General features: G+C 44.5%; 2 protein-coding genes across 7 annotated transcripts in view; one reads left to right on the forward strand and one right to left on the reverse strand.

The window, feature by feature from the left end:
* The window catches only part of Tdh (L-threonine dehydrogenase), a 63,360-nt gene extending 59,461 nt beyond the window's left edge, over positions 1-3,899 (forward strand). For all 6 annotated transcript variants that reach the window (XM_089553078.1, XM_089553073.1, XM_089553077.1 and 3 more), the window contains one exon: positions 364-3,899. The gene's annotated coding sequence lies outside the window, so the exon portion shown is untranslated. The remainder of the gene's footprint in view (positions 1-363) is intronic.
* Positions 3,870-27,422, reverse strand: LOC149336727 (DNA primase large subunit-like). Its single transcript, XM_089553071.1, has 12 exons — positions 27,163-27,422; positions 26,944-27,059; positions 26,537-26,616; positions 25,263-25,383; positions 23,841-23,936; positions 19,367-19,645; positions 15,499-15,681; positions 12,428-12,554; positions 11,189-11,271; positions 7,089-7,248; positions 6,011-6,133; positions 3,870-4,009 (listed from the first exon to the last, which is right to left on the reverse strand). The coding sequence occupies exons 1-12, from the start codon at positions 27,320-27,322 to the stop codon at positions 3,981-3,983; spliced, it is 1,557 nt and encodes a 518-aa protein (XP_089409197.1). The 5' UTR covers positions 27,323-27,422; the 3' UTR covers positions 3,870-3,980.
* Between the last annotated feature and the right edge of the window lie 144 nt (positions 27,423-27,566).

Raw genomic sequence — 27,566 nt, forward strand, 5'->3', positions numbered from 1 at the left:
TCGACTTTTCGACCTTCGGATAATTCAGAACTTTTTTCCAGTCCCTCGAGGTCTTAATGCGGTTTTACTCTATAGTGAAACCAGCACGTTAGTGATATTTTTTTAAAATCAAACTTGAATAACATATCGCTGTCTTTCACCCATATTTTATGTTGTTCTGAAGCTTTCGGGTCCATCTGCGTAGAGAAATAGATCCAAAATACTATTTGTATGCATACATATCGGTAGAGCAAATCACATTTAGTTTTGGATCATACTAAGGAGCACTTCTGATTATCCAAACAAAAACCTCTGGTTCCTTAAAATTGAATTGATGAAGGTCTACTGTATAAAGCCTTGTTTGCAATTTTCTTCTCACTGCAGCACAACCCAAGAAGGAGGCTGCAAGTTCTCGGCGTGTGTCGTTTCCGTCTCGTGACCGCCATGTTCCATCCGTCTACTGCCAGTGGCAACGCCATCGTGGTTAGGCATGCACTGGTTCCCAATTCTTGTGTACAGCTTTTCGCACTGTTGACTCAAATGTCTACATGCAACAGGATGGAACACGGCAGAAACTGCTAATGCTTTTTTTTTCACAGCTTTAAATGATGCCACAAAAGGTCTCCTTGTGCTGAAGTTGCTGCTGACTTCAGATAACAGTGAGGGCAGCCTCTTGACACTGTTTAACAAATTCCATGCAGTGCTATGGAACCTGGAGCTGTTTATCAAAAAGAAAAAGAAAAAGGAATTTGGCCGAACAACACATCACTGCCCTGGTACTTTGTCTGGTCATTCACACAGGGGTCAGCATCAGTCTTCTTGAAGAAGCTCGAAGGGGTACTTACTGCATTGGTTTTTCAAAAGCTCGTCATTGATTAGAAATATTTGTGACACACACACTTAGATTAGAATATTTGTGACACACATACACAAAAGCCAGGCTTTTGTCTCTTGAACAGTGCCGCAGGTTGCATTTTCTACTATAAGCCATGGTTCTGGCAATCATGATAGTTTCTGCCTTTCATAGCCTTGTCCTGTGCGCATATATTAGTTACTCATAGTTAGCTTGGATTCATCGTCTACAGCTTCTGACATCATGCAACACAGCACAAATCTAAATTGCTGTTCTGCTAGCTTGAAAACAACATTAAGATTATTTGAGGCAAAGTAAACTATAATGGCCATAATACGTACAACTGTAATGACTTAAATCTTCAAAAAGAACATCACAGCTCCTGTTTAAACAGAACTACCTTTGCAAAAAAAAATGCATCCAATCGAGTAAAGAGGTCGTTGGTGAAAGGGAGCTCACAAATACATGGCTACGCCAGACACATTTTTCATGTTTTCATTTTGCAGTGCAGCACGAAGTCATTCAGAAAGAACATAGACAGCATTAATAAAGGCGTCCAACTGACAACAGTGAATAAAAACTATGCCTGGCACATTAGATGCATGGAAATATTTGTCATAAGGCAATGGGTTAGGCTGGGAGGTTCTGTTCTACATGGATAAAAAGGAAGTCAGCAAACACCACATGCACGCACAGATACGCAGATTAGAAGCTCCAAGATGGTATTACACAGTACTCCAAACGAGAAAACTTATTGGCCTACAGATAAAGTAGAAGTCTGACAGCCAAAAATTGAAGGCGGTACCTTTGACTAGCCTCAAGACCTCTCCTACCAGTGGCCATACCAGAAAAGAACTTGCCCAAATGATTTGCTCAGAGGCAAGGAGTGACTTAGACAAAATGCTTTGCAAATGCCTTGCAAAATGCATGAGGGCTAATATTTTTGTGGTATGTCCATCAAAGTGTGTGCCTTACAAAAGTCTTTCAAGGCGTGGCTACTATCATGAAGCACAACTTGTGTGGTAAGTTTGATTGTCATTCTGAAACATGCATTCACAGAGCACCACATGCTGCTACCAAGTCTGTGGGATGGCTAGTGCTTGAAGTGTCTGCCCTTTGTGGGGCCCTACAACACAAACTGAGCACATGCATTTTGTTTGTTGGTTCCCTAGCATGGGATGTCATAATGCTGTTACCATAAGTACTGACAACAATATTGAGGAGTGCCTATTGAACATTTCAATCAGCTCAAGAAACCATGATTCTAGCTAGCAACTCCACACCTTAGAGGTAGTTTGCAGCAACGAAAGTGTTGCACGACCCCTTTAGGGTGACCAGGAATGCATGTCACACAAGCCAGGTTTTCATTTTCTTTTTTTCTGAGGAAGGGGCAAGATGCTGCTATCATAGAACTCTTTTTTTCTTCTATGCTATGCATTTTATTAAACCGGGATGACTTACGCCCATGTGTTAATTAGAAAATACAAATTTTTTTAATTTCACTGAAATGCAGTTAATAGAAAAAAAAGACTGAAGCTTCACCATGGCAATCACTGCAGGTAGTTGAATCAGGCAATGGCAAATCACAGAGTTCATAGATCACCAACGGTGCAACTTACTGATGAATGTCGTGGGTACATTCAGACTAGCAGTGAAAAACGATGCTTTGGATATGTACTTAGACTATCAGATACGTATTTTCCGTGTTGTGGACAACACTGTTATGTTCATTTTGTGTTCATGGCGTCGCAAGCCCCTGCTGTTCCTAGACTTTCAACAAAAAGTTGTGTTCTGGAGGCCTGTATCGTTGCATTTGTGGCTCGAGTTTATAAAACTTTTTTAACACGAAAGCGCTAAGGGTCCTGTTTGCACAAAACCAGTGTCGTCGTAATTGGCCTCGAGTGAAAAATCCCGGTGGAAGCAAAAAATTAATAAAATTCGGGAAAAGGTCACAGAATGTTCAGACTGACGCCAGATTTCTCAGGGAGGTTACAGTAATCAAAGCAATGTAATTGAGCAGCAAAGAAAATTGAGTTAATTAGGGTTTCGGTAGGAATCGAACCGGAGACCTTTGGACTGCGAAATGGGTGCGCTACCCATAGGCCACCAAGGTTCGTTGGTTCAAGCTGAATAAAGGCAGACCTAGTAAATGCGTTGTAGCCCTTGACTTGGTGAACTGCCTTACAGACATGTACTGATTCATACGTGAGTAATTATGAGTACGCTAATTAATAACTGTGTGAATGTTGAGTACGCTATGCGAACGGGACTTGATAATGCTGTCTTGTCTGCCCTTAAAGATGAAGCATAAGCGTCCCCCAAATTTTTTGTTACCAGTCTCTTTCAAGACATGCTTTGAGACAATGCGCACTCCACTGAACAGAGACTAGAAAAGCAGCGAACTGTAAATCTTGTCAATCATGCACACTTGACAGAATCACATATGCCTGCTGTCATATTGTGACGCCCTGCAGTATTTGTGGTTTGAGATCTTTCGAAATGCCTGCTCTTTACAAGTGTTTTCATGCTGAAGATGTTGCTAAGTGTGGTTTTACTTGCACTTATTCATGACTGAAGAGCTTATAGTAAGGGAGGCACTTTGGATGGTTTATGCTTTTACTTTTCAGCTTTTAGCCTGCGTTACTTAGCAACTCTGAGTCATGGTTTGAGAGGATTCGGTTATCATCCCATCAAAAGGTGGACCACTGAATGAACGGTCTGAATTTTTGTATTTTTGAACACACAGCACTGTCTGAAAATATGAGCTTTAAGTTGCCGTACAACAGCTTACTACAGCAACCGATTCACTCTCTTGTATAATTGAGCACGACACTCGGAGGTTGCCAATATGTGACTTGCGAAGTTGTCTGTTTGCTAGTACGTTCCTGCAATTGCAGTTCTATGTCATACAAATCATATGATTTGAGATACGAGCAGGACAGAACTTGTAGCTTCCCATGTGTCGGCAAGAGACATTCCATCCCTCCTGCTTCTTGCCGTTATTTTGCTCTACAGCAAGGAGAGGCGTGTTAAAACAGGATATTTATTAAAAACTGCTGAAAGTGTTCTTCCTTTGTCCTCTTTTTCTTTTACCCACGATGCTATTCATAATAAATACTGGTGATACAGCTAGAACAGTGCCTTGCTGCTAGCACTCCATCATCGATTCCTCTTGTGCTGGAACCATACATAAGAAAAAAAGGAATGTCAGTAAAACTCAAAAGTAAATTGCAACTGAAATTGTATATGTGATATAATTGTTGTCTATTTAAAGTTATATCAGTGCTTTTGAAGACACCTCTTGCAAGCAATCTATAGACCAACACTGATCTGTGATAGCTAGGCAAGATATGATGGCACTGCTGTCACCGGCTGCGTGCAGCTGGGATTACTCTTTATAGGAATACATGTAAGCAAAAGTTTTCAAAGCAGTTTCTGATTTCACATTACACTTATGACATCGCCCCTTGGTGAAGAAAAGCCAAGTACCTCCTAGAGCAGAATGGGGCAATGTAGTTGGCAAAGCTAGTTTCAATGATATTGTGAACAAAGACTCAGAAGAAATCGGGAACAGTTGTTTTTGTAACTCATTTCAGCAGCAATTTGCATACGCATACAACTCCTACAGAAGACCTCGGAGACTTGGGAGGCTGCTGCTCTATGCAATTCCCTGCAAATTTTTGTGCTCGCTCTTTCGGTAACATTGGGCCACAGCAGCAATACAGTGAAACCTCGTGATAACGAACAAGTAAAAAAAAATCGTAAAATAGTTCACTACACCGAAATTCGTAATACAAAATTTCGTGAGAAACGCGCGCACCAGTGGCACAATTTAGTCGTGGAAGGAACAGCAATTCCGGCGATCCTTACTAGAGGAATGGAGAGACATTTTCCCAGGCTTTGGTGGCGTTTCGAAGGAGCTCGTGGCTATTCCGAAGACCGCAAAAACCAAGCCCCAGTTAGGTTGGCTGTCCCACACAGCATCGCAAGCGCAGGTTAAGCTCCGGCTACTGCGGCTTCCCCTCGTCACAGCTGTGTCGCGTGGAAAGTGGTACATCAGAGCAAAAGCTATCGCCATTCTCACCACCTCTACAACAGCCGACATGAGCGCAGGATTACTACTGCGAGCTTACAACCACCAAAGCTGCTTCCAAGGTGCTGTCAACAAATGCCAGAGGCGTGAACGCGTGCTGACAGCCAAGCTGCAACCCTACATGCCGCTGTTGGCAAGAGTGAGATGAAAGTGCAAGTCTTGGCACGAACGCTTGCCACATTACCACCAGTCACTTCTGCAGTGCGGCAAAGCCTGTTGCCTGCCATCCGAACGGGCGCAGTTTGGTGCTCAGCAGTTCAATATATACCCGTTTCATGGCCAACCTCACTCGATATACAGAGTATAAATTGCATGCATTAGTCAAAAATATTCATGAAGAGTTCGATATAGCCAATAACTCGTAATATCCGTGTTCGTTACATCGAAGTTTGACTGTATTACTTCCATGCCAGCGGTGCGGGGAAAAGAAATGCGGTACCCTATTCTGAAATGTTTACAGTGACTCTAGCTTCCAGCAACCACAAGCGCCCCCTATGTGTTTGAACATAGTGTAGGTCTATAGACTGTAAGGTACGTCGCCAGGCTAGTTGCTGCAGAAGAAGGCACATTGTCAATACAAAGGATGAGAAGATAGAACAAAGTAAAGCAGCAACTTATTGGAAAAACAACTGTTTGAAAAGGACCAACCAAAATTGTCCTGCTTTGTTACCCTTTTTTTAAATGAATTTAAGCGCACAAGAACACACACACAGGAAGAGGAAACACACAGGACAGGTGCTAACTTGATCTGATTTATTCGCAGCCAAGAGAGCAAATATATACATAAAAGGAGACATGCGTAGTAAAGAAACACATCGTCAGTTTCACAATACGCGCTCAAGATACCTGTACTCTGCCTGTATCTGCCTGTACAGTTATCTTGGGCATGTCTTGTGAAACTGACGATGTGTTTCTTTACTACGCATGTCTCCTTTTATGTATATATATTTGCACTCTTGCCTGCGAATAAATCAGACGAAATTAGCGCCTGTTCTGTGTGTTCCCTCTTCTTGTGTGCTTAAATTCATTTCAAAAAAAGCTATGCACCATCTAGCACACACAGAAGTTTTGTTTGTTACCCTCACCTTTTTGCTCAGCACTGGCAAGTACCTCATCCAGGTCGCCCATGTCGTCACCAAAGTCCTCGACACTTTGCGATTTCTGCGAATAAACCACTGCCTTCTGCGTCTCGATGTTCCGCATTGAACCTGCAGACATATAAAGCTCCCACTGTGATTGGCTCCACTTTAAATTGCAAGACATGTAATAGCACCGTTGAATTATATGGTCTAGTAACTAAGGCTGTCGTCTGCAAATTCAGCATCACCTGCACGGCACTGGACTTGAAAGCCACGATTTTAAAAGCAGCTTCTCCACTGTACGAGTGTGACAACTGATGCGGCTGGTTTGAAACGAAAAGCACAGAGACTCGTCTTGTGTCGCCATCCTGAATGTGTACATGCCAGAAATCTCATTCGCTACGCAAGTTGCACGTATTCAGTGAATTCCGTTCTCTCACTGATAAAACATGCTCAGCCGACCAAACAAAAGGCTGATTCGATGGCACCAGATGCATAGACCAGGCGTTCTTATTATTTTTAGCTTCGGGGAAACCTAAATGTTTTCGAAAGGTGCTGCAGAATGCTGCACATCCTGGCTGGCATGACTGGCTGTAGAGTGAACTGGTCTACTATGAACAACTAGAGCGTAATTAGTAGTCCCCCCCCCCCCCTCAAAAAAAAGAAAGGGGCAAAGGAAAGATGGATGTGGAGGCATACATAGATATATGTAGGTGCTCGGGGAACCCGAAAAGGATTGAAGAATTGCATAAAACAGCGCAACGGAAGACGAGACAAGACAAGGACAAACACCAGCACTGACTAACAATCATTTGGTTGTTAGTCAGCGCTGGTCTTGTCTCGGCTTCCGTTGCGCTGTTTTATCCAATTCTTCAAACACACACCAACCAGCCCGTATTTGGCCTCTTCCGAAAAGGATCCCTTGTAATCTGAGGGTTCTGCAGAACCCAGTTTGAGAACCCCTGACATAGATGAGAGGGCTAATGTAGGAAGGAATGGTGTGGTAACCATCTCGTTTTGGGCCGACACATGAATTACACTTCTAGGAAAGGGATGCAGGGAGTAAAAAGCTGGACGCACGTACCAAACTTTGAGTCTGCCGAGCCTTCTCTGAACTGCCGGCTCAGCATGTAGTACTCGTTTGGGTGGCAGATCACTTGGGCGGGTTCGGGGGACTTCTGGGTGATCCGGAATGTTGATGTGCAAGCCAGCTGGTAGTGGCCTTTCTCCACGAAGCCCATCACCTGCATTGCGGCATGTGACTTGTGACTTCACTGTGATGCAACTACAACACTCGTTGGACTTTCATCTCCCTCAACACAAGTTTGGCTTACAGTTTAAAACACACACTACCTCTGCAGTAATCCTGTCTTGTTATGGTGTTATGTTATGCCAGGTTTTATGGTACATCAGCAGGTAGGGCTATCACGTGCCAAACATGCGGCTGAAAAGTTGTCACGGAAAAAAAAACTCAGCATTCTAAAACAGTACAGTTACTTTAACTGGTTTCCCTTTTTTAAAAAACATAAAGAACTGAAAAGGATTTACAAGAGTACTGTCTCGATCAAGCAAGCTGTAGTAAAAAGCAAGTGTTCTCAAAATTGAAAGAAATGGTTTGTACTCGGGATATCAAGTTTTTGGACAAAAATAAAACATGGCTTACTGTCACCAGGTTACTGTCTATCTCACATGTGGCTTTTGCTTGTATGGCAAGCATAACGTACTATAAGGTACCGTATTTACACGATTGTAAGTCGACCCATTTTTCAAAATTTGAAAATCCGAAGTGGGGGGGTCGACTTACAATCGAAACCAAAGCATCACACTATAAATAAAGGCGAGACAAACGAGACAAGCGTGGTTGCATTTTTTGCTGCGCGGCTCCGTCACATCGTTCTTGCCTTGAGCAGCTATGTCAACGCGCAGAACCGGCATCCCCGCCCCGCGCGAGGCGTCCCGCTGATGGTGGCTGTCGATAAGCAGCAAACCAGCACCAACCCACTCCCCACACGTGGCCGCAGATTGCGTATGCTGATAAGCGGCGGCGGCCCGATAATGCCTTCGCGTTCTACTCTTTTTTTTTTGTTTACTTTCAACCGCGCACTCGGCGCCGAAGGGAGCGTCGGTAGTTGATGGAAGGGCTGCTGTTCCAATCGTGGCGGCACCCCCCTCCGAACCGCAGTGGCACCAGGGAGTGTCGGTAGCCGACGGAAGAGCCGACGCCGCTCGCGCGTGATTTCTCTCTGGCTCTGACGCATTCGACTACTGCCGGCCGCGTTTCACAAGTTTTTAATGTAGTGCTTAGTCATTCGTCATTTGTGCTCCAGGTCTGATAAGCCTGTCTGATGTCTGTCATTCTTTATGCCGAAGAAACGAACTGCGCGCCGGGCCGCAAGTTCGACCTTCGCACTGAGTGATACAGGAGTGGCAGCTACAACGAGGCAAAATTTTCAGCTGTTCCTCGCGATGTCATGATGTGGCTTTTTGCGAAGTGCAGGATTTCACTGCATGACGATGTTAGAACGACGAGCTGTGGGACTGCAGTAGCGATGACGACATTACGACGGCAGAGCTAGCGAGGACGATGGCGCAAGCGTGGACGAGTAGCCCAGTGACTAAGACATTTTTGTTTTGGAATGTGCCCACGGGCACTCCCGCGTGCGGCAGCCGATAGCGGCTGGTGATCAGCGGAGGCCACAGGATAGTACTGTCGCCTTCTAGTTCTACTAATAAAGGCCAAGTTTAAATGACCAAGTTTTTTTTTTTTTTTCACAATTGTGATGTGGGGGGGTCGACTTACATTCGAGTCGACTTACAATCGTGTAAATACGGTATGCATGTGCGTCCAACACAAAAATGTAGTAAAATCACTTTAATGAAATGTTCTCAGTGTGTTCTTAACTTTCATTCCCGTATGTTGGGCTGTCGCATCGAAACGCTCAAACAGGCTGTCCAACAGCCCTTGAAGCGATGCCAGCTATGCCTAACGTGAGTATCCTTAATGCTATGCGGAGGCAAAGGCACAAAAGCTAGGAGTGTACAAATAAGCGAAATTCTGAATAAGAATCAAACGTGTGTGTTGTTAGGTTCGTACCGCGTGTTCCGTATTTATCTGTCCCTGTTACGAAAAATTCCGCTGCGCAATCTACTGAACTATATGGGCTCAAAACGCCGACTACAAGGTATCTTATGATGGTCTTCGTCTTTCGATAAGTAATTTAACATCCAAAATTGCCTGCATTTTCGGGAATCGGCGAAAAACTGCATTCAGCTGCGGCAGAACTTTTCGTCCAAGCGAGCAAAGAAGCCACTTTGACAGGTTGCGCCATCTGGTGAGCGGTGAGGCAACCGATGTCACGGCTTGGGGCTGGAATGCGCACCTCGCGCGGTTTCTTGGGATGTGCGTGTCGTCTGCTCCTTGAAATTAACACCGCTCGCCAGATGGCGCAGTCTGTCAGACTGGCTTCTTTGCTCGCCTGGACGAAAAGTTCTGCCGCAGCCGAATGCAGTTTTTCGCCGATTCCTGAAAATGTAGGCAAGTTTAGATGTTAAATTACATATCGAAAGACGAAGACTATCATAAGCTACCTTGTAGTCGGCGTTTCAGCCCATACAGTCCAGTAGTTTGCGCAGGAGAATTTTTTCTAACACGGACAGATAAATACGGAACAGGCGGTATTTGATTTGAGAAATGGACATTCGAATTCCTGAGTATTTGCCAGTGACCAAATCTGCCAACTTTCATAAGGCCAACTATGGTAGACCACAACATCTGGGCCAATTATCCGAAGACAGAGTTTAAAGTGCCTGATAAACAGTACAAAGGTGTCCTCGTTGCCTTTTTCTTTGTCGTTTATAGAAGGTACAGTCAAACCGGGAAGCTGCCAGGCTTGGACCTCACGCGAAATTCCGCATGCGGGCTTTCCCACTTACCACCTGATGAAGACAAGATGACTGACCACCCGCTTCAAACTATCACAGAACGAAAGCGCGCGGTTTTCACAACGAAAAGCTCTACTACTCCGCATGCAAAGCTCAAGGTCAAAACCGCTTGACAATGACCTTCACCCAGGAGGTGTGGCAGTGACGTCAGATCACGTGCCTCCCTTGATTTGAGTATACAGTGAGGGGGGGCTATCAGCAAAGGAAAAACAAAGTAATTTTCTCATTCACAGCGAACACCTTAATTACCCATGAGGGAAGAGACGAAAGTAAGTCATTAAGCGTAGAAAGCTGGGCTAGTTGGTTGCTAGCACAATTGTGAGACATCCCAGCGGCTAAATGAGACACGGACGGTGGTAGACGAGGCAGGACTGGCGTTCGTCCTGTCTCCTCTACCGTCGTTCGTGCCTCATGTAGCCGCTGGAATGTCTCACAATTGTAGGAGACGAAAGAAGGGGCAAAGTAGGCAGAGAAAAAGAGCCACCACAATAGACGGCTCCAAATTAATTTTTGGCGCCTTACGCCCTTCAACGGGCAGTGACATCCGACAGAGCATAGACAAATCTGCATTCCACCTCCATTGAAATGCGGCTCTGATCCTGTGACCCTGTGCTCAGCGGGACACAGGTCACGCCATAGCCCCAGAAGTGGGTAGTTAACAGGTGACTGTGCCACTTTTTGAGAATTCTGCACTATTAAAGGATTCAAATCTATACAGCCTACAGGTAAAGCATGCCAAGTGTTTTTGCGCTAGCACTTAAATAAGTGATGTAATCAGCGATTAAATTTTGAGGCTTCTCCTCACAGCACAGGAGGGGTGTGGAGAAGCTCTATGTGGCGTCACAGAAGGTAAGATTTCAAACTTCCGTTGCTGCCAACCACACCGTGCCATGCCTAGTTGGATGCTACCAAACAATATGCGGAAGCCTTTGCCTTCAGTGGCATTGGTTTTTTTCCTTGAAAGCAAGCGTTTATGCGCTGTAAATGTACTGGTACCTTCAATGACATCATGGTGCCCCCCCCACTTGGAGCTGTGTGCTGCGGAGAAATTTGATGGCCATCTCGACTTCAATCGGTGATTAACGTCACCAATTCAAATGCTAGCACGAAAGGACTTCGCATGCTTTACCTGCAAGTTTCACATATTTGAACCCTTTAAGCTCGTCGATTTCTAAAACCTACGCAGTTGCCCGTTAACAATAGTGCTCTATGATAAGACGAAATCATGAAGCCCCTTTTCACCTCTTTCAAATCGCTGTCCTTCACTCCTTCAGCCTTGAGCTTTTCCTGAAGCTGAGTTCGATCACTGTGCTTGAAAGGGCAACCTGGAAAGGAGATATTACGGTCATGAATTCCTCTGTAGCCATAATGATACAATGCAAGCACAATGGATCAGGCAGACGGCAAGAAAAGCAAGGAATCTATGAGAAATGTAAGCTAATGTTTGTTACGTTTCTTCACTGAACAGAAAGGCCTCTCCTATGTCAACACCTGTAAACCACATAGCACCACATGCAGGCAATTATGTATTACTGTACAGCAAAGAACATCGTACCCTGAAGCAGGAACATTATGACACCATGTACCAGCATTAAACAAAAAAAAAACGTGCAGCCAATGATGCAACCACCAAATCACCAGGGAAAAGAATTTGGTACAAGCTGTAGCAAAGACAAAACACTGATGTTTAAGACACATGTTACTCTTCTCTGTGCGTTGCCTGCAGCTCATCAAGAGAAAAAAAACACACTTCAAGACTCCGGCTACAAGACGGCACAGTTATAATAAGCAGATCAACAGCTGCTTTTAAGGGGGGGAAGCCGGTTTTAGAAAAAACAATTTTTGTTAATGAAGTCACAATATTGCAATCTTCAAGGAACATGTATTTTTGCATGCTGATTCCAAGCATATAATTCAATTTTATGTAAAACAAGTCCTTGTGCACCTATATAATAAGTTCTGTTAATTTTTTCCAAGAGCTTTCAATAAAAGTTGCTGCAGGAAACTTGCTAGGACGCATGCCATTGGCTTGTCTTAACATTAAACTATACAATAAGGACAAATTTATTATCTTGCCTATCATAGAAGTTGAGTTACAGGGTATTGAATTCGCCACTTCACAAACGAGAAGAAACTGACAATTTCAAAATCCTATAACTCACCTTCTATGATAGGCAGGATGATAATTTTACCCTTATTGCATAGCTTGATGTCAAGAGAAACCAATGGCATGCAATCTAACAAGTTCCCTACAGTAGAATTCCTTTCAAATTCTTGGCAAAAGTTACCCAACATATTGTATAAGTGTACAAGGACTTGTACATAAAATTAAATTACATATTTGGAATCATGCAAAAATGCATGATCCCTAAAGATTTCATAGTTGTGACTTCATTAATAAAAACTTATTTCTAAGACCCTCTTCCCCCCTTAATCTGTGCTCAGTGCAGACAGAGAGGAAAAACAGCGAAGGATGAGTACCATGGCATTCGCCGGGCCCTGGAGCGATGCCCGAGATGATGCGGTTGCAGCTGTACGGCGTGTAGTTTGCGCGTTTGCCCTCCGTGCCGTAGTTGTGCCGGATGTTATAACTGTACTTCTTGTCGAACTGCACCATCAAGCACACATGAGTGGGTTACACACACAAATTAAGACATTTGTGAATTACCGTGTTTGTAAAAATGAAAGACCTGACTTGATCCTTTTCAGGCTATGCTCTAAGAGCCGTAACTAACGTGGGAGGCTGGCATTTTCTCTTCCATTTGGTGGATCGCACACACATCATCCTGCAATCCTATCTTAACTAACACCTACCTAAGGCTCTGCATGACTTCAAAGCAATGATGAAACTCAGGGACACTAGGGTTGAAATGGCAGTTTTGCTGCTCAGCCAAGAACTTGAATTGTGACTGAAGGTGCCCACTATAACAAGCAACACCAGAAAAAAATTCGCTCGATAACCATCAAAGATTCTGCAAGTTTCAATGCTATCCGAAACTAACTTCAGGCCACACATGTTCTCTGGCACATTAACAAAAGACCGTGTGGTGGCATGCTCACAGGCTGCCATGCTTGAATGACCCTCTAGAAGTGAATCCCTTGTACAACTAGTAGCACCATAAATGAGCCAAGGTGTTCCAAAATTAAGTTCAATGCTCTGTGCACAGTATTCCGGGTTACGCGAGCACCTCAAACTGATACACACAATGTGAAACCATCAGGTGACGTGAATGTGGACCTTGTTAAGGAGTTGTGCATCTGTATCACTTCCCCGTCTAGAAAGGAATGACAGGAGCTTCCTTAGTGCTTTTTACAGAGTCTCCTTAAAACTGATGGTTTCGAGAACATACGTTACAAGTGACCGGTTCATTTTAACAATACTGGGATTGCTGGGACAAAGTTCGGAAGCGGAGCAGTAAATGTTAATGCAATGAACTGACTGGGTCGATTCTGTACCACACCACTCTTTCCTTTGCCTGTTGGAAGCTGCTAGCAGTGATGACTTGTAACAGCACATTTACTGGCTTGGAAAACCACAAGCAGTTAAAAAAGATGCATGCATAAAAAACTGATTGCTAGCTGTGCTGTAATAACCCATCATGGCAAAACACGAGGCATCAACAATGAATACAAGAGTGCAATGAAACATTCAAAACCTTAATGTAAATAGCACCATTTCAACAAACACACCTGCTTTTACTTATATGCTATCCAGGACCGTTCAGTCGCAGCATATTTGCTTAAGAGAGGTAGTTTCTAGTGCTCTACTCTCCTATTAATTCAGAGTGAAATGATGTACATCTGAAACTCACTACAACGAAGCAGTTTTTGATGAAATAATGGACTCACTGAAGGAATAACAATTCCCCTTTAAAAGTCTCAAAGAAGCCCATGTAGTATCTGATGTCTTGATTTTACGAAGTAAAATTTTCCTACATAATATATATCGCAAACCTCCAATGGACGTCACTGGCCAATTGCAATGGTGCCCAACCTTTTTTGTAACAATCAAATGTGGCAAACTGCAGTTGCCTCCAACCTTCTTTGCTGCACACAGCTCACTGCAAGCGCGCTCTCCTTGTCTGGCTCCGTGTGCAGTTTAGTTTCTGTTTCTGCAGCATGGTCCAATGATTGAAAACACTTGGCAGTGCATCTCGTGTGCTTGCCGATACCAAAGCCCTACCGGTTTCATAGGGCCAAGCGGCACGAAACGAATGTGCAAAAAATTATCATTGGACAGAAGGCGGCCATCACCAAAACCTTCTATCTGATATATGCATTCTTCACAAGACGCTCCTGTCATACAAAGAAGTGTTGCGGCCAGCGTGCTTGATAGCTGTACAGTGAATTACACCAAAGCAAGTGGGAAGGGGGTGCGCTTAGATGCGAAAAATCTAAAATTACCAGATGCAAGCAGTGTAACCCACTGCGTGTGTCTAGTACTCTGTCACTCTCACAGCTGCTTGAGCTGTTGCTCTCTGTATCCCACAGGAGCGATCTGCCAATGTGATTAGTGACTGAACACTTCTGAAATTGCTTTACCACAACGTCGACTCAGACCCGCTTCCACGTGTCCGAAATTCATGTTGCGAAGGTTGAAAGAAATGCTTTCTGCAGCTGTCTTGTCAGTGTCTTCTTCTAGTCGGGGTTCTGCACCCACTATTCGTATTTCTTTCATAGGTCTGCTTTAAAGGGTTTGCTAACTGAAGAAAACTCGCTGACTTCTTTTCAAGTTGCACATGTCAGCCCTTGTGCGGCCCCATAAGCTTCTTACGTGTCACAGCGCCTTTGAAAATCTAGTCCCGCTGTTTCCTCCACCTGACGACGCAGGCGCAGTCCATGCCAAATTCCACAGCGGCGCTGTGGTTTCCGCTGTCTTCGGCAAACGTTATTACTGTTTGCTTGAACGCTTAGGCAGCCCTCTTTGGACTCTTGCTGACTTCCATAAGGGCTGACAACAAACAAGGCAACAGCATGCCTGAGAAGCCTAATCCTGCCAAGTGCCACCAATACCAGGCCCACGTGACAATGCGCTAATAGCGTTACCTGGGTCGTGTGTAATGCGCTTTCAGCCAGTTTTTGCCATTCTGCGCTGCTATCTGTAGTGGTGTCGGATCGCAGCAACATAAGAAGCCAGAGGCTGGAGATCATACCCCATACGCCACACGACTCAGACAGCTTCATTTCGACAACAGATTAAGCAAGCGTGCTTGCCGGCTTGGCTCCACGCACTTAAAAAGGGGTGCTTAGATTTGCATACAAACTTTTTTCCTGAATATTTCTAAGAAAAGAAAGGGGAAGCTGAGAATCGCGAAAATATGGCAACGAAGAATTTACGACGCCCCTTTGACTCTGTTGTAACGAGACTCAATTTTAGCAGCACACATAAGCGAAATGCGGGTAAAGCTCTCCACTGAGGGGTTAATTTGCCCTCTTTCAGGTCAAACCTGGCTTGAATTCAAAGTGGCTACCAAGTTCTGTTCAAATTCAAGCTGCAGCACCAAGGAGCAGAATAAAGAAGTGCCACCACTACAAAAGCAAAGAAATCTCACGTTCTCAATGCCGACGTGCTTGGAAAACTCCTCCCTCCAGAAGCGCAGGGCATCCTGGAGGCCGAGTCCGATGCCCTTGAGGAAGAGGCCGTACTGCATGCGGGCTCCGTGGCGGAGGTGGTGGTTGGTCCGCAGGGCAGCGTGCATTGTCTTCATGCACATCGGGAAGGACTCCTGGCAGAGCTGCAAGCCACAAACAGAGTCTTTAAGGACATGAAATTCAATCGAACAGAAAGGAAAAAAATTCAGGGGGACACTTTGTTGACCTAAAGTGCGGTGAGGCGAAAGCCTTCTTGCGAGGTGTTGCTGCTTGTGTCACTGATGTGTGGTTAAGATGTTAGTTAAGTACAGAACTGTTTGTGAATCTTAAATGCCGGAGACACTGGAGGGCGTTTGGGAGGCATCCGTCCGATTCGACGCCTTTCTGCAAACACTCTCCAGCGTCCTAGACAAGGAGAACTACATATGCGTTGGCAGGAAGTAGCGCAGCCATTAGCACGATCGGCTGCGGAATGGAAGGACGGTGGTTCGCATCCCGTCATGCACAAAGATTTTTTTTCTGGTCTGACTAGAAAAAGCGTGACACCTCTGCTGACAACCTTCTGTCGGCAACGATGAAGCATTGAAGGCGTAAAAAAACTTACTTGTCATGAAATGTGTCGTATAAAGCAGAGCAACTTGGTAAACAGACTCAGTTGCAAGAGTGTCTGTTCGTTTGCAGTGCATAATAAAGAAGAACTTCATCAATACGTTTCAGGAGAAAAATGCGGGTGAAAAGCATATTATTTGGGGAAAATCTGCTTTCAGAAATTTCAGAAACCCCTGAAACTATATAAAGAATGAGGCTCAAGAATTAAATATAAAGTCACACTTCCAATTTCTTCAAAAGGCTAGTTACTGCTTATTGGCACAAGGTCTAGAGAGTTTTTCTAGTGCTTGCAGATCTCCCCTTGCATTTCCATAGTTGCTTTTTCTTCGGGAGAATGACAGCTCTGATAAGCCATGGGCAAAGGCTAGGCACATGTCGTCCTGTGTGATAGAACAGCAACTGCCACAGAAAGGTTAAAGCCTGCAATTAAATGGCTGAGAGGAAGTGCAGTGTTGGGCTTGAAGAAATGTGTTTTATCCAGAGTGCTGAATAAAAGCTCTCTCTGTGAACTACTCTTTATGCTTTATCATTCCTTATTTCCTAACAATCCTTATATATACTTAAGGCTGCTTGTTTTTGAGTAGAACTTACATTTCCCCGATTCCTGCACCCCGAACATATTTCTTAAAAATTGGGTTAAACCCGATTTCTTCTAAAAAATGAGCCTTCTAGACAAGGTTGGTTTTTCCAGTTCACAAAGCTGAAGAAACAGCAAGTTATTCGTGGACATCTAGTGCTTATTCCAGACAGGTGTATTCCGTCAACTGGGGATCGTAAACCTCTTTTAACCATCATTTTCATGACGTGAATGTATTGGAGGGTAAGTTCGAAAAGGGCAATTCCGAAGCAAGAGGCGAAAACATGGCTATCGACCAAACGTCCTATAGGAGTCACTGTATGAAGCGCTACCTATGCAATCGATACCCTGATCCAATGATCCAGCGTGATTAAAATAGTGACATTGAATGTTTTCGCGCTGTAGAAATAGAGGCAGCCTGGTCTTCCTCATACACCGGAGAGCTCTGAAGGAAATTGGTAAAGAATGCGACGAAATATTTGTAATAGATAAGAAAAAAATCTTAATTTGTAAACAATACTTTGTGGAACCCACAATTTGCATGTTGTCTATTACTATAATGAGCAAAAAAGGATGGCATTTTTGTGCCTATCAGAAAAACCAACTGCTCTAGTAAACTGTCTTGTGCTGCATAAAATCACGTAGCTAACTGCACAGACACAAACAAGGGCGTGAGGGGAAAGCCACAAAAGCAGACTTTCAACTGATTTTTGTTTGAAGAAATTGCGTTCTCTTCACATCCCTGTTTGTGTATGCACAGTGCTCTCTTAAACTGCGAAAACTGACCGAGAAAAACCCAAACCAAGGTGACTTTTGTTCTGAACAACCAGATTTTTGCCCAAATTTGAGCTAGAAAAATGTCACCCGGTTTTTAGCCCCCGAATTGTGGAAAAAATAAAACTTGGAAACAAAGGGCACTATACATATACTCTGCACTATACTCTCTGCAATCAGATATTTTAGACGCTTCTGTTAAGCTGTATGCATTGCGAAGTCAAGTCATGTTCTTAGGGAGAGTCTACACTGCACCCAATGTTCTCTCGTACAGGAAACCCTCCCTAACGCGAGTGCCGATATCTCAAAATATCGATAAAAGTGAAAGTTTTCATGTTGCACCATCAGCTCCAACAGGTGTGTGTTGCCTCAAAAGATTCCTGTGACGCGATTTTGATAGTATCTTTAAATCTGAACTGAAAAACTTTAAAAAAAACGAAGGGCCATTAACCAGTGGTTAGCACAAGTCACAGGTCACACAGTGAACCAAAGAGCAAGTAAACAATAGTGCATCACTACGTACACTCCTGGCTGCTACTTTGTACTGTTGTTGCATTGGGTTATGGCACATAGGCAGTTAAGGCCATCATGTGCCATAAAACCATAAATTTTGGAAAAATTCATGTTGTTGACACAAAGTGCAAACGTCTGTTTCTCAGGGCAATGGCCAGGCAGATCAAGAGATAACACACAAGGGAGAGTTATTTAATTTAATTTCTTTTACTAACTATTGACCATTTTTTAAGTCCTATATGTTTTGTATTTTAAATAATTTCGTGGCACCAACAATCATATTCATATGCTGTGTGACCTACAGACTTGTTTACAAAGCTCAAGCCACAAATGTCGCTGACCAGAGTTTGCCAGTAACCATGTGTTAGGCGCTCTGTGAGATGCTCACACATCTGCCATTAAACTCCATCATCCCCATAATCAGTGCTTTCAACAGGTAAACTCCACTGCACTGCAATGGAGAATACCTGAGTAATTTGCAATTCGCTGATCACATTGCCTTGCTAAGCCACTCAGGACATGAACTGCAAAACATGATCAATCAGCTAGACAGGCAGAACAGAACGGTGGGGCTAAGAATTAACATGCAGAAAACCAAAGTAATGTTCAACTGTCTAGCGAGGGAACAGCAGTTCGCCATTGGTAGCTAGGTGGTGGAAGTAGTGAGAGAATATGTCTACTTAGGGCAGGTAGTGACCGCAGATCCGGATCATGAGAGGGAAATAACTAGAAGAATAAGAATGGGGTGGAGCGCATATGACAGGTTCTCTCAGATCATGAATGGCAGATTGCCAATATCCCTGAAGAGAAAAGTATACAACAGCTGTATCCTACCGGTACTCACCTATGGGGCAGAAACGTGGAGGCCAACAAAGAGGGTTCAGCTTAAGTTAAGGACAATGCAGCGAGCTATGGAAAGGAAAATGATAGGTGTAACGTTAAGAGATCGGAAGAGGGCGGAGTGGGTGAGGGAACAAACGCGGGTTAATGGCATCTTAGTTGAAATCAGGAGAAAGAAGTGGACTTGGGCAGGGCATGTAATGCGAAGGCAGGATAACCGCTGGTCCTTAAGTGTAACGGAGTGGATTCCAAGGGAATGCAAGCGTAGCAGGGGACGGCAGAAAGTTAGGTGGGCGGATGAGATTAAGAAGTTTGCGGGGATACAGTGGCGGCAACTGACAAAGGACAGGGTTAATTGGAGAGACATGGGAAAGGCCTTTGCCCTGCAGTGGGTGTAGTCAGGCTGATGATGATGATGATGACTGGTTCAGTCACATGGTCTCCCTAATTTTGTGCAGTCAACTCTCACCTATGCAGCAGGAGCGAAGCAACAAGATGAGAGGTGCAAGACTGACCTGGTCAATCATTTCAGGAGTGACGGAGTCAGAAGGCCGCGACGCATCGAATCCGCTGCCAGCATCAAAGTTGGCCACGGCGCGCAGAATAGGCACAATGCGGTCGTCCTCTTCGAGCCGGTGGAAGATGCGCGTTGTCTGTGCCAGCAGGTGTGACAGGTGCGCCCGGTACTGTGATTCAACCAGCGTGATAAGGAACTCACTCGGTACGTATGCGTCGCCACGCCGCAGGTAGACAGTCCGCTCGGACACCAGCGGCAGCACGTCGAGGAAGGAGACCTGTATGGAATGTGAAAAGCATCAGCTCTAAGCTGTGTTGACAACGAAACCGTCTTCCTCTGGGCCAAAGAGCATGAAGACAGGACGGGCACTAACTACTACTAACTGTTTATTGCCAAGGAACCTAGCACAATATAAGCCTACACCACCAGACCACGTGACAGTCAGGGAGCCAGGCCAATGAAGGCATCTTAAAGCTAACTCATCAGTTGCCGGCAGTATCTCATCTACTCATGTTTCTAAACAGCTCTGCATGCCATAAATTCTGGACTTACATCCCAGAGATTATAGTTCTTACTGGAAGGCAGCGTTTCTTGTGGATCAACCCTTATCATTGCCTTCATCCCAACGCAGGTTTTCCACCTCATTTCGAGTGCCAATGCCATTCAGGTCACACACGCTGGCTTTCTTCATCATTAGAAGATTGTAGAGTTGCGTTCTCACTTCTGACTGCAGTTACCTGTTTTGTGTTGACGTTAATGGTTCCAGTGAGCATTATGTACATTAGGCTTATAGTCAGTGGCTTTATTTTTAGTGCTTGTCATTTCCACTTACGATCACTTTGTCTAATTAGCTACTGTAAGTTGTTGAAACATATAAAATAGAAAAATTTTACTCATGCTTATTCAAAGTCATTAGCACTGGATGCATGCTCGCTTAGAGGAGCTCAACACCCAAATACAAGCTTTACGATGGTCGAGACCGCATCCCGACTGAGTGCAGATGCATAGCAGATGTGAGGTGGTTCTGTGCACCTGCATTAACCGGTACAGTCTTGAAAGTTTGTAAGGCTCTTTTTGTCAATCAACTACTGCCGTAATCTATACTGGCTGAGGATGTGCACAGCACAGCGGATGATGCCCAGCACAGTTAGGAAGGTTTGTGAGGACTGAGTTCCCAACTACTAATCCTTTCTGTAATCGACACTAAGTAATCAAGACTTCTAAATGACAACGGACTAACAGCGCTATGCCAGTACAGCAACCGCAGCTACACATAACTAAGCGGTAAAGCTTAACCGGGTCTAGCTGGGTTTTCATACTTAGCTTCATTACAGCACCACTCCAGTTAGACGAAACCAATGGACACATAGGCAATGGACAAACAAGACACACAGGCAGAGTGGAGTGTGCTTTTTGATGTCCCTTGTTGTGGCAAGTAACCAAAGTACATAGTGCATTGATGAAGTTGACTGTGTGGTGGTTATCGGTGCGAAAAGCAACTAGCAGGGCAACATCAAATCCACCAGTCAGGTGTACCACCTGAGTGCAGCCCATACAAAGTGTAACGAAAACAAAGAACTTTTTGGCAGATTTCTTGGTACAAAGCTTGCATATGATATGGCTGCAGAAAGCAGTTTGAAGTATAGCATGTTTCTCTTGCTGTGTCCCTGTCTCATTTGCACGGCCACATTGTATTTAAGAAGAATTCCTGAAGCATTCAGAAGGTTAAAAGGCACCTAGACGTGAAACCAAATTGCCTTTCTGGGTATAGATAAGATAAGACAATTATTAGTGCACTTTCTTTTTGTCCCTGATAAATGCTACAAGCGCTTAATATTGTGAATCCACTGGTCTTTGGCAATAATGCTTGATAACATTGAAGCACATTGCAGGTTCGTACGAAACATATCAAGCTCGCAGGATTTTTATCGGCTTGTCTACAGGGATGCCTCATGCTCTGTGCAGCATCAGCACTGCAATATCTAATACACATTACACTGCTCTACAAAATTTCGTTTCAGGCTGATGTTGTCACAACCTAGCAACAATTTTTGGCAATAAATGTGAAGAGGCGAATGTCATTGACCGCTACATCAGTCATTGATTGAGCAGGGCATGTAATGCGAAGGCAAGACAACCGATGGTCCTTGATGGTAACAGACTGGATTCCAAGTGAAGAGAAGCCTAGCAGGGGGCGGCAGGAAGTTAGGTGGGCGGATGAGATTAAGAAGTTTGCGGGGATACAGTGGCGGCAACTGGCAAAGGACAGGGTTAATTGGAGAGACATGGGAGAGGCCTTTGCCCTGCAGTGGGCGCAGTCAGGCTGATGATGGTGATGATTAACTCTATGCAAAGAAATCCACGAAAAGGTGTTCACAGTCTTTTACCCTCCACAACAGCTGATGTGAAACAGTGAAGCCAAATGAAAAGGGCTCCAAATGGCTTGCTCGCCAGCTTCCGTCTTAATACTCTTGATGACAAGCACTGCTGTACAATTGCAAATGCATCCAAGAAAATTTCATGGGTGGAAAAAACTATGGGAATTTTTAAGTCACCTTAAGGGTGGAATGTGATGGCATTAGATTTCACATTTGTTGCAGCTTCTGTTGCAACTTCTTGGTGTGTTGGGTCAGTTTCTTAGCAATTTTCAGTCCATCAACAGCCATATTCGGACTGCTAACTGGAGTAGCACGTATCCGCTATGCTGCGACGAGGCCGACAATTGCATATATATCATACTTTTTTCTTATTTTTGATTTGGATTCTCCACCTAGGTTTCCGTCTAGAAACTAGGTTGCTTCACAACCAGGTGGGCAGGCTGTGATGACGTCACAAAATGATGTGATTTCTCTTCACCAACCATTAACTGACACCCGCCATGATGGTGCAGGTTGTGATGACACCACAAGGTCATGTGACCTCTCTCAACCAATCTGCAAATTTGGTGATACCGTACATCGGCGGGGTTTTGGTGTGATGACAACTTTATTGCTAGACACCCCACTCCAGCTGCACTGTGTCGTGCGCGTGCTGTTATTTCACTTTAACTAAGAACATCACAGCACCCAACCTGTATATATGTTAATATGCAAATAGATTACTTGTGCAGTGCACCGCTCCCCCTCCTATACTTTTCTGCATATTCCCCTAACCCTTTTCATTTCATTTCTCCAGTCAGCCTGATATCCCTTTATTTCTGCTTCCCCAGCTCGGGTGCTTCCCGGAGCGATGGCAGATGCCGAGGCTAGCAACAATCTTTTTCCTTCCTTTCAGAACCATTCTTTTTATTAAAACAACTACTACTACAACTTCATTGCTATCGCATTAAAAGAAAGGCCAACAAGCCGCATGAGAAGAAAATGCAAAAGAAGACAGAGGCAAAAAAAAAAGTCGCATAAAGGCAACCGCAATAGCAGTGCCTTGAACCCTTCTCCCTAATTTCATACCTGCACCATCTGCACAGCCTGCATGGGATAGCGTTTTGTTCTCATGCGTTTACAAACAAACAGTGCACACGTCTCGAAGCCGTCACCTCGCATTGCTAGCTTCAACCCCACTGCGACAAGCAGTGGGATGGAGCATAGAGAGCATGCTCACTACTCCCACCACCTCCTTCTCACACAGGTCATCATGGGAGCATGGCAAAAACACTGCGTAACCCAAGAAAAGTGTCCTAAAAAGCAAAAACTGAGCTTTCCATTCCTCTTCACACTCAAAGAATTGGGAACAGAGACTGAGGAGCCCTGCACTGTCTGCACACAATATGCTCACAGAGCCCGTATGCCTCAGTGTCAGAAACAACACCATCAAAAAGCTGGGGTCTGCTCAAGCAAGGCAACCATGGCATACACTTGTTTGTTACGCTGCATGTAACATATCATATAATCTCGTGCAAGAGCCATGGCCCCTTTTGAATTTTTTAAAAAAGTGTGGCCCATATAAGAGTTTATACAACATATGGAATGCATGTTACTGATTACCAGAGTCCAATTTTGTTACTGAATGAATGAAACAGACAATTGAAATGAGATATTTTCAGACATTCTCATCTGCGGGCAGTTTGCACTTTATGAGGGAATATACATCTTCCACTTGAGAACTCATCTTTGTGCAGTTCTTGCTGCACTAGTCTAAGGAATGCATGCGGAAATCTTTAGAGTGCAATGATCAGCAATTAAAATATTGCTCCACAACGCCTCTTACTCCTTCTATGATACACACAGCATAACATCAATTGAATACAAACTATGGTGGAATGGCATTCAAGCACTTGTTTTGATGTATCCCATTTTTTATACACACAAAAATGTCATTGTAATCATCATTCCCATTTAGCAAAAAGGACTGCACTACTTGGCCCTGTGATGTTTTTCCTTTGCTTACACTACTTTCAAACAACACAAATACCAGAGCTGTCTCACAGTAGGAGATGACAAAATAACATTCAGGAGCTTGGGAGAGTTCCCTCCTACCTTGTAAACATCCATTGCATCCAGTTTGGCGGCGGTCATGTCAGGTGACGAGGCAACTATCTGTTCGAAATACTTCGCTTTCTCATCTGCAGATATCTGCAAAAGGTTGAAAGGCCATAAAATCAATTAATACAAACAGTGGCAGCAGTGGGCAAGGAAACACACAAAGGTATTTAGCACGAAACAAGTTCTTCAGTGCAAGCTAACACCGTATTACAAAAACTTGCCTGGCCGAATAACGATTATTCAAAAATAAGCACTACAAAGACAAAGGCGGTGATTTTTCACTCAAAGAGCAGATGCATCTCTATTAAACACAAGGACACCTTTAGAAATCCAAGAATACTCATGTTGTTCCATGTCTTCAGGTGCTTGGTGTTTATTCTCTGAGAGAGCCTACAGTGGGATGATTGGTTTATTGTTTTATTAGGGTTTAACGTCCCGAAGCGACTCAGGCTATGAGGGACGCCGTAGTGAAGGGCTCCAGAAATTTCGACCACCTGGGGTTCTTTAATGTGCACTGACATCGCACAGCACATGGGCCTCTAGAATTTGACCTTCATCAAAATTCAACCGCCGCAGCCGGGATCGAACCTGCGTCTGCCGAGTGCCGTAACCACTGAGCCACTGCAGCGGGGCCTACAGTGGGATGACCGCCTATAAATATTTTAAAGCACAGGTTAAGGTCTGTCAAGCAACTTTAAATTACCACCGTTATTCTCTTTCTCATTCAGTGAAACTAATAGCCTAAAAAGCATTATTTGCGCCTTCTTTACATTACCGCTATTCAGTAAGGGCTACCACAACTAAAAAAAATTAACCAGGCTGCTAAAAAAGCAGCAAAATAATCCTGCAAGTAACTGCAAATACAAAGTACACTGAGTCTGCTCGTTCTCTTTTTAAAGAGTTCAAGGCATGTGAGTTTATACTGGTCCGGATTGTCTTGAAAGTATTATTTTAGTATACAACACTAAACCACTCTCCTTTCGGGTATTGCAGCCTTATCGCGAAATGATCTGCCGTATCCCACAAGGGAAAGCAAAAACTGATAACTACAGTATACAGATCCTCCAAAATATTTCACCATGGCTTTTGAATGATTACAGAAGATTAGGAATTGTCTTTCTAAACAAATCCTCTGAATTTGAAGACTTGTTCTGGATCACGCACAACCTTTTAGTGCAATTTTTTTCTTACGCTACTGCCTATTCAAATTTTGATGTTTGTGTATGCTCACATACTTCTAGATCGTTTAAATTCATCTCTTTGCATAGCATAACGCTCTAACTTTATCACTGCCTCTTCGCGCTTCCACTGCCACTGTATCTGAGGCCCAGGGATTCCCTCAAGCCATCGTGGAACAGCTTTTCCCGTGTCTTCCTGTACACTTCCGTGTATGAATAAAAGAGTAAATGAACTCACCGGTGTGAACCCCATGTTGGCGTCCTTCAAAAAAGCCTGGATACCAGCGGTACTCTCGTTTTGGAATCGAAAGCGGAAAAGGTCCATTTCGTGGCTCATAAACCAACGCCGCTGTGCTGGCCTACAATAAAACGAGTGAAATATTAGTTTTAAATTTGTTGAAACCTCCCTGTGTGATGGTAGATTGTTCAAGACACTTTGTTGGGCTAGCTTGTTTGGGAACATCACAGAGTGTCATCATCATCATCATCAGCCTGACTACACCCACTGCAGGGCAAAGGCCTCTCCCATGTCTCTCCAATTAACCCGGTCCTTCGCCAGTTGCGGCCACTGTATACCCGCAAACTTCTTGATCTCATCCGCCCACCTAACTTTCTGCCGTCCCCTCCTACGCTTGCCTTCTCATGGTGTCCACTCCGTTACCCTCAAGGACCAGCGGTTCTCTTGCCTTCGCATTACATGCCCTGCCCAAGCCCATTTCTTCCTCTTGGTTTCGACTAGGATGTCATTAACCCGCGCTTGTTCCCTCACCCAATCCGCCCTCTTCCGATCTCTTAACGTTACACCTATCATTTTCCTTTCCATAGCTCGCTGCGTTATTCTTAACTTAACTGTCACAGAGTATACAGAGTGACATTAGACACACAGTGAAGGAAGCTGACAACGCTGAAAGCCGGCACTGTGTATTGTCTCTTGTTTTTCCTTAACTGTGCTTATTTCGCCACGCTGTCCACTTCATGATACTGCTCATATATGTAGAGGCTGCAGGCAGCACCACATTGCACATGTAGCCCAGGCACTAGACTTTAAAACGCACTACACTTAAAATGCACTATATTTGCTCATTAAATGAGCAGAAGTGTAGCACAGAGCAGAATTGTTGTTAACAGCTGTTAAGAATGCTATATGTTTGCTGGCTAAGCGCTTATACCAAGCTAACAGTGAGCACAGGCTTCAATACCAGGCTTCTAGGAGATGGAAACCGGACTAAGATAAACAGCGGCAAGCATAAATACACACTGGTGACAATTATTCAGCTTCTCGTTTGGTACCGTCTTGCCTAAGTTTGTGTCTTTCAGAAGTCCCCACAACATACTTGTCAGCCATGGCACAGATTATTCTCTAAAGTGCTTCGTGAGCAACAAACGAGCTCTGTGAAACTCATGCAAGCAAGATTTGCTGCTGTAAAAGCGAGATCACGAAAGTTTTTAAATATTAAGATCACAAGATACTCATATGGCTGCACAAAAAAAAAATGTAGAGGTTCAGCTCACGTTTCACAGAAGGCGAGAAGAAGGATGAAAAATGACAAGTTGTCCTTCCGAACGATAGCCGGCCCATTGTCGTCAGCCACCTGCGAAGAGGGGAGGGCATTACTAAGTTTGCTGATAGATCAAGCTCTGCTGGCAGCAAGAATAGTATATATATAAAAAATAAAGGCGCTGCTCATTTTATAAGGGATACGGTGGTCGAAGACTTAATCTGAGATAGATGAATGAAACTATCGAACAATCTGCGAGAATTTCCGCCTCGTTTCAGAGCACCTCAGGAAAACGACTGCCCTACGGAACGGTGCGATTCAAGGAGGTTCACGCCGGTCAGCGGCGGTGTCCACAGTTACTCGATAAGCAAGCCAGCGGCTCGACTACAAGCATTAGCGCGGATTAGGGGAGGACCTCACCCGACTGACGTAAGCTTTCAGTTTCTGCTTGCGCAGGTCGTCCATCACGGCACTGGCGTAATCCGGTGAACGCTTGTTGTTGAACTTGGCATCGGCGACTTCGAAAGCTTTCAGTACTGCAGGAGACACGCCGAGACACCGCATCAGACATGATGACGCTGGCTTACCTATTAAAGCAACAGCTGCTCAAAGCGAGCATGTTCTGAAAGTCTGCTTCACCTTTCAGTCTTTCGATGGCGATCTCCTCGAATTCGCTCAGCGGTATGTTGTCGGTGGGAGGAGTGTTGTAGAAATGCAGAAGCGTCTTACGACCAGCGTAATCGGCCAGGGGGTCGCCGATTGCGATGTGTCGGCGTCTCCTGTGGCCTGAAAACTGCATCCTGAAGCCCGAAAAGAGGCAATGCAACTCACGCGTACGAAATGTGCGGTAAGCGCGCCAAAAGAAACCCGCAAAACTTTTCCCGCGAAAATTTAGGCCATTCAGGTTTGCCACTCACAGCATTTACTCTGTTAAGTTTATAGGTGGCGCTGCAATCCAGGCAGCAGAGCGGCCCCACGCGATCGCCGTCTAGGCGGTGGCGCTGCGGTCGCTTTAGGATGAGCGCGTCGTCTGCTACTCCCAG

The sequence above is a fragment of the Amblyomma mixtum genome, chromosome 7, assembly GCF_055824585.1.
Source record: "Amblyomma mixtum isolate Tamu chromosome 7, ASM5582458v1, whole genome shotgun sequence".
In the NCBI taxonomy this organism is placed as follows: domain Eukaryota; kingdom Metazoa; phylum Arthropoda; class Arachnida; order Ixodida; family Ixodidae; genus Amblyomma; species Amblyomma mixtum.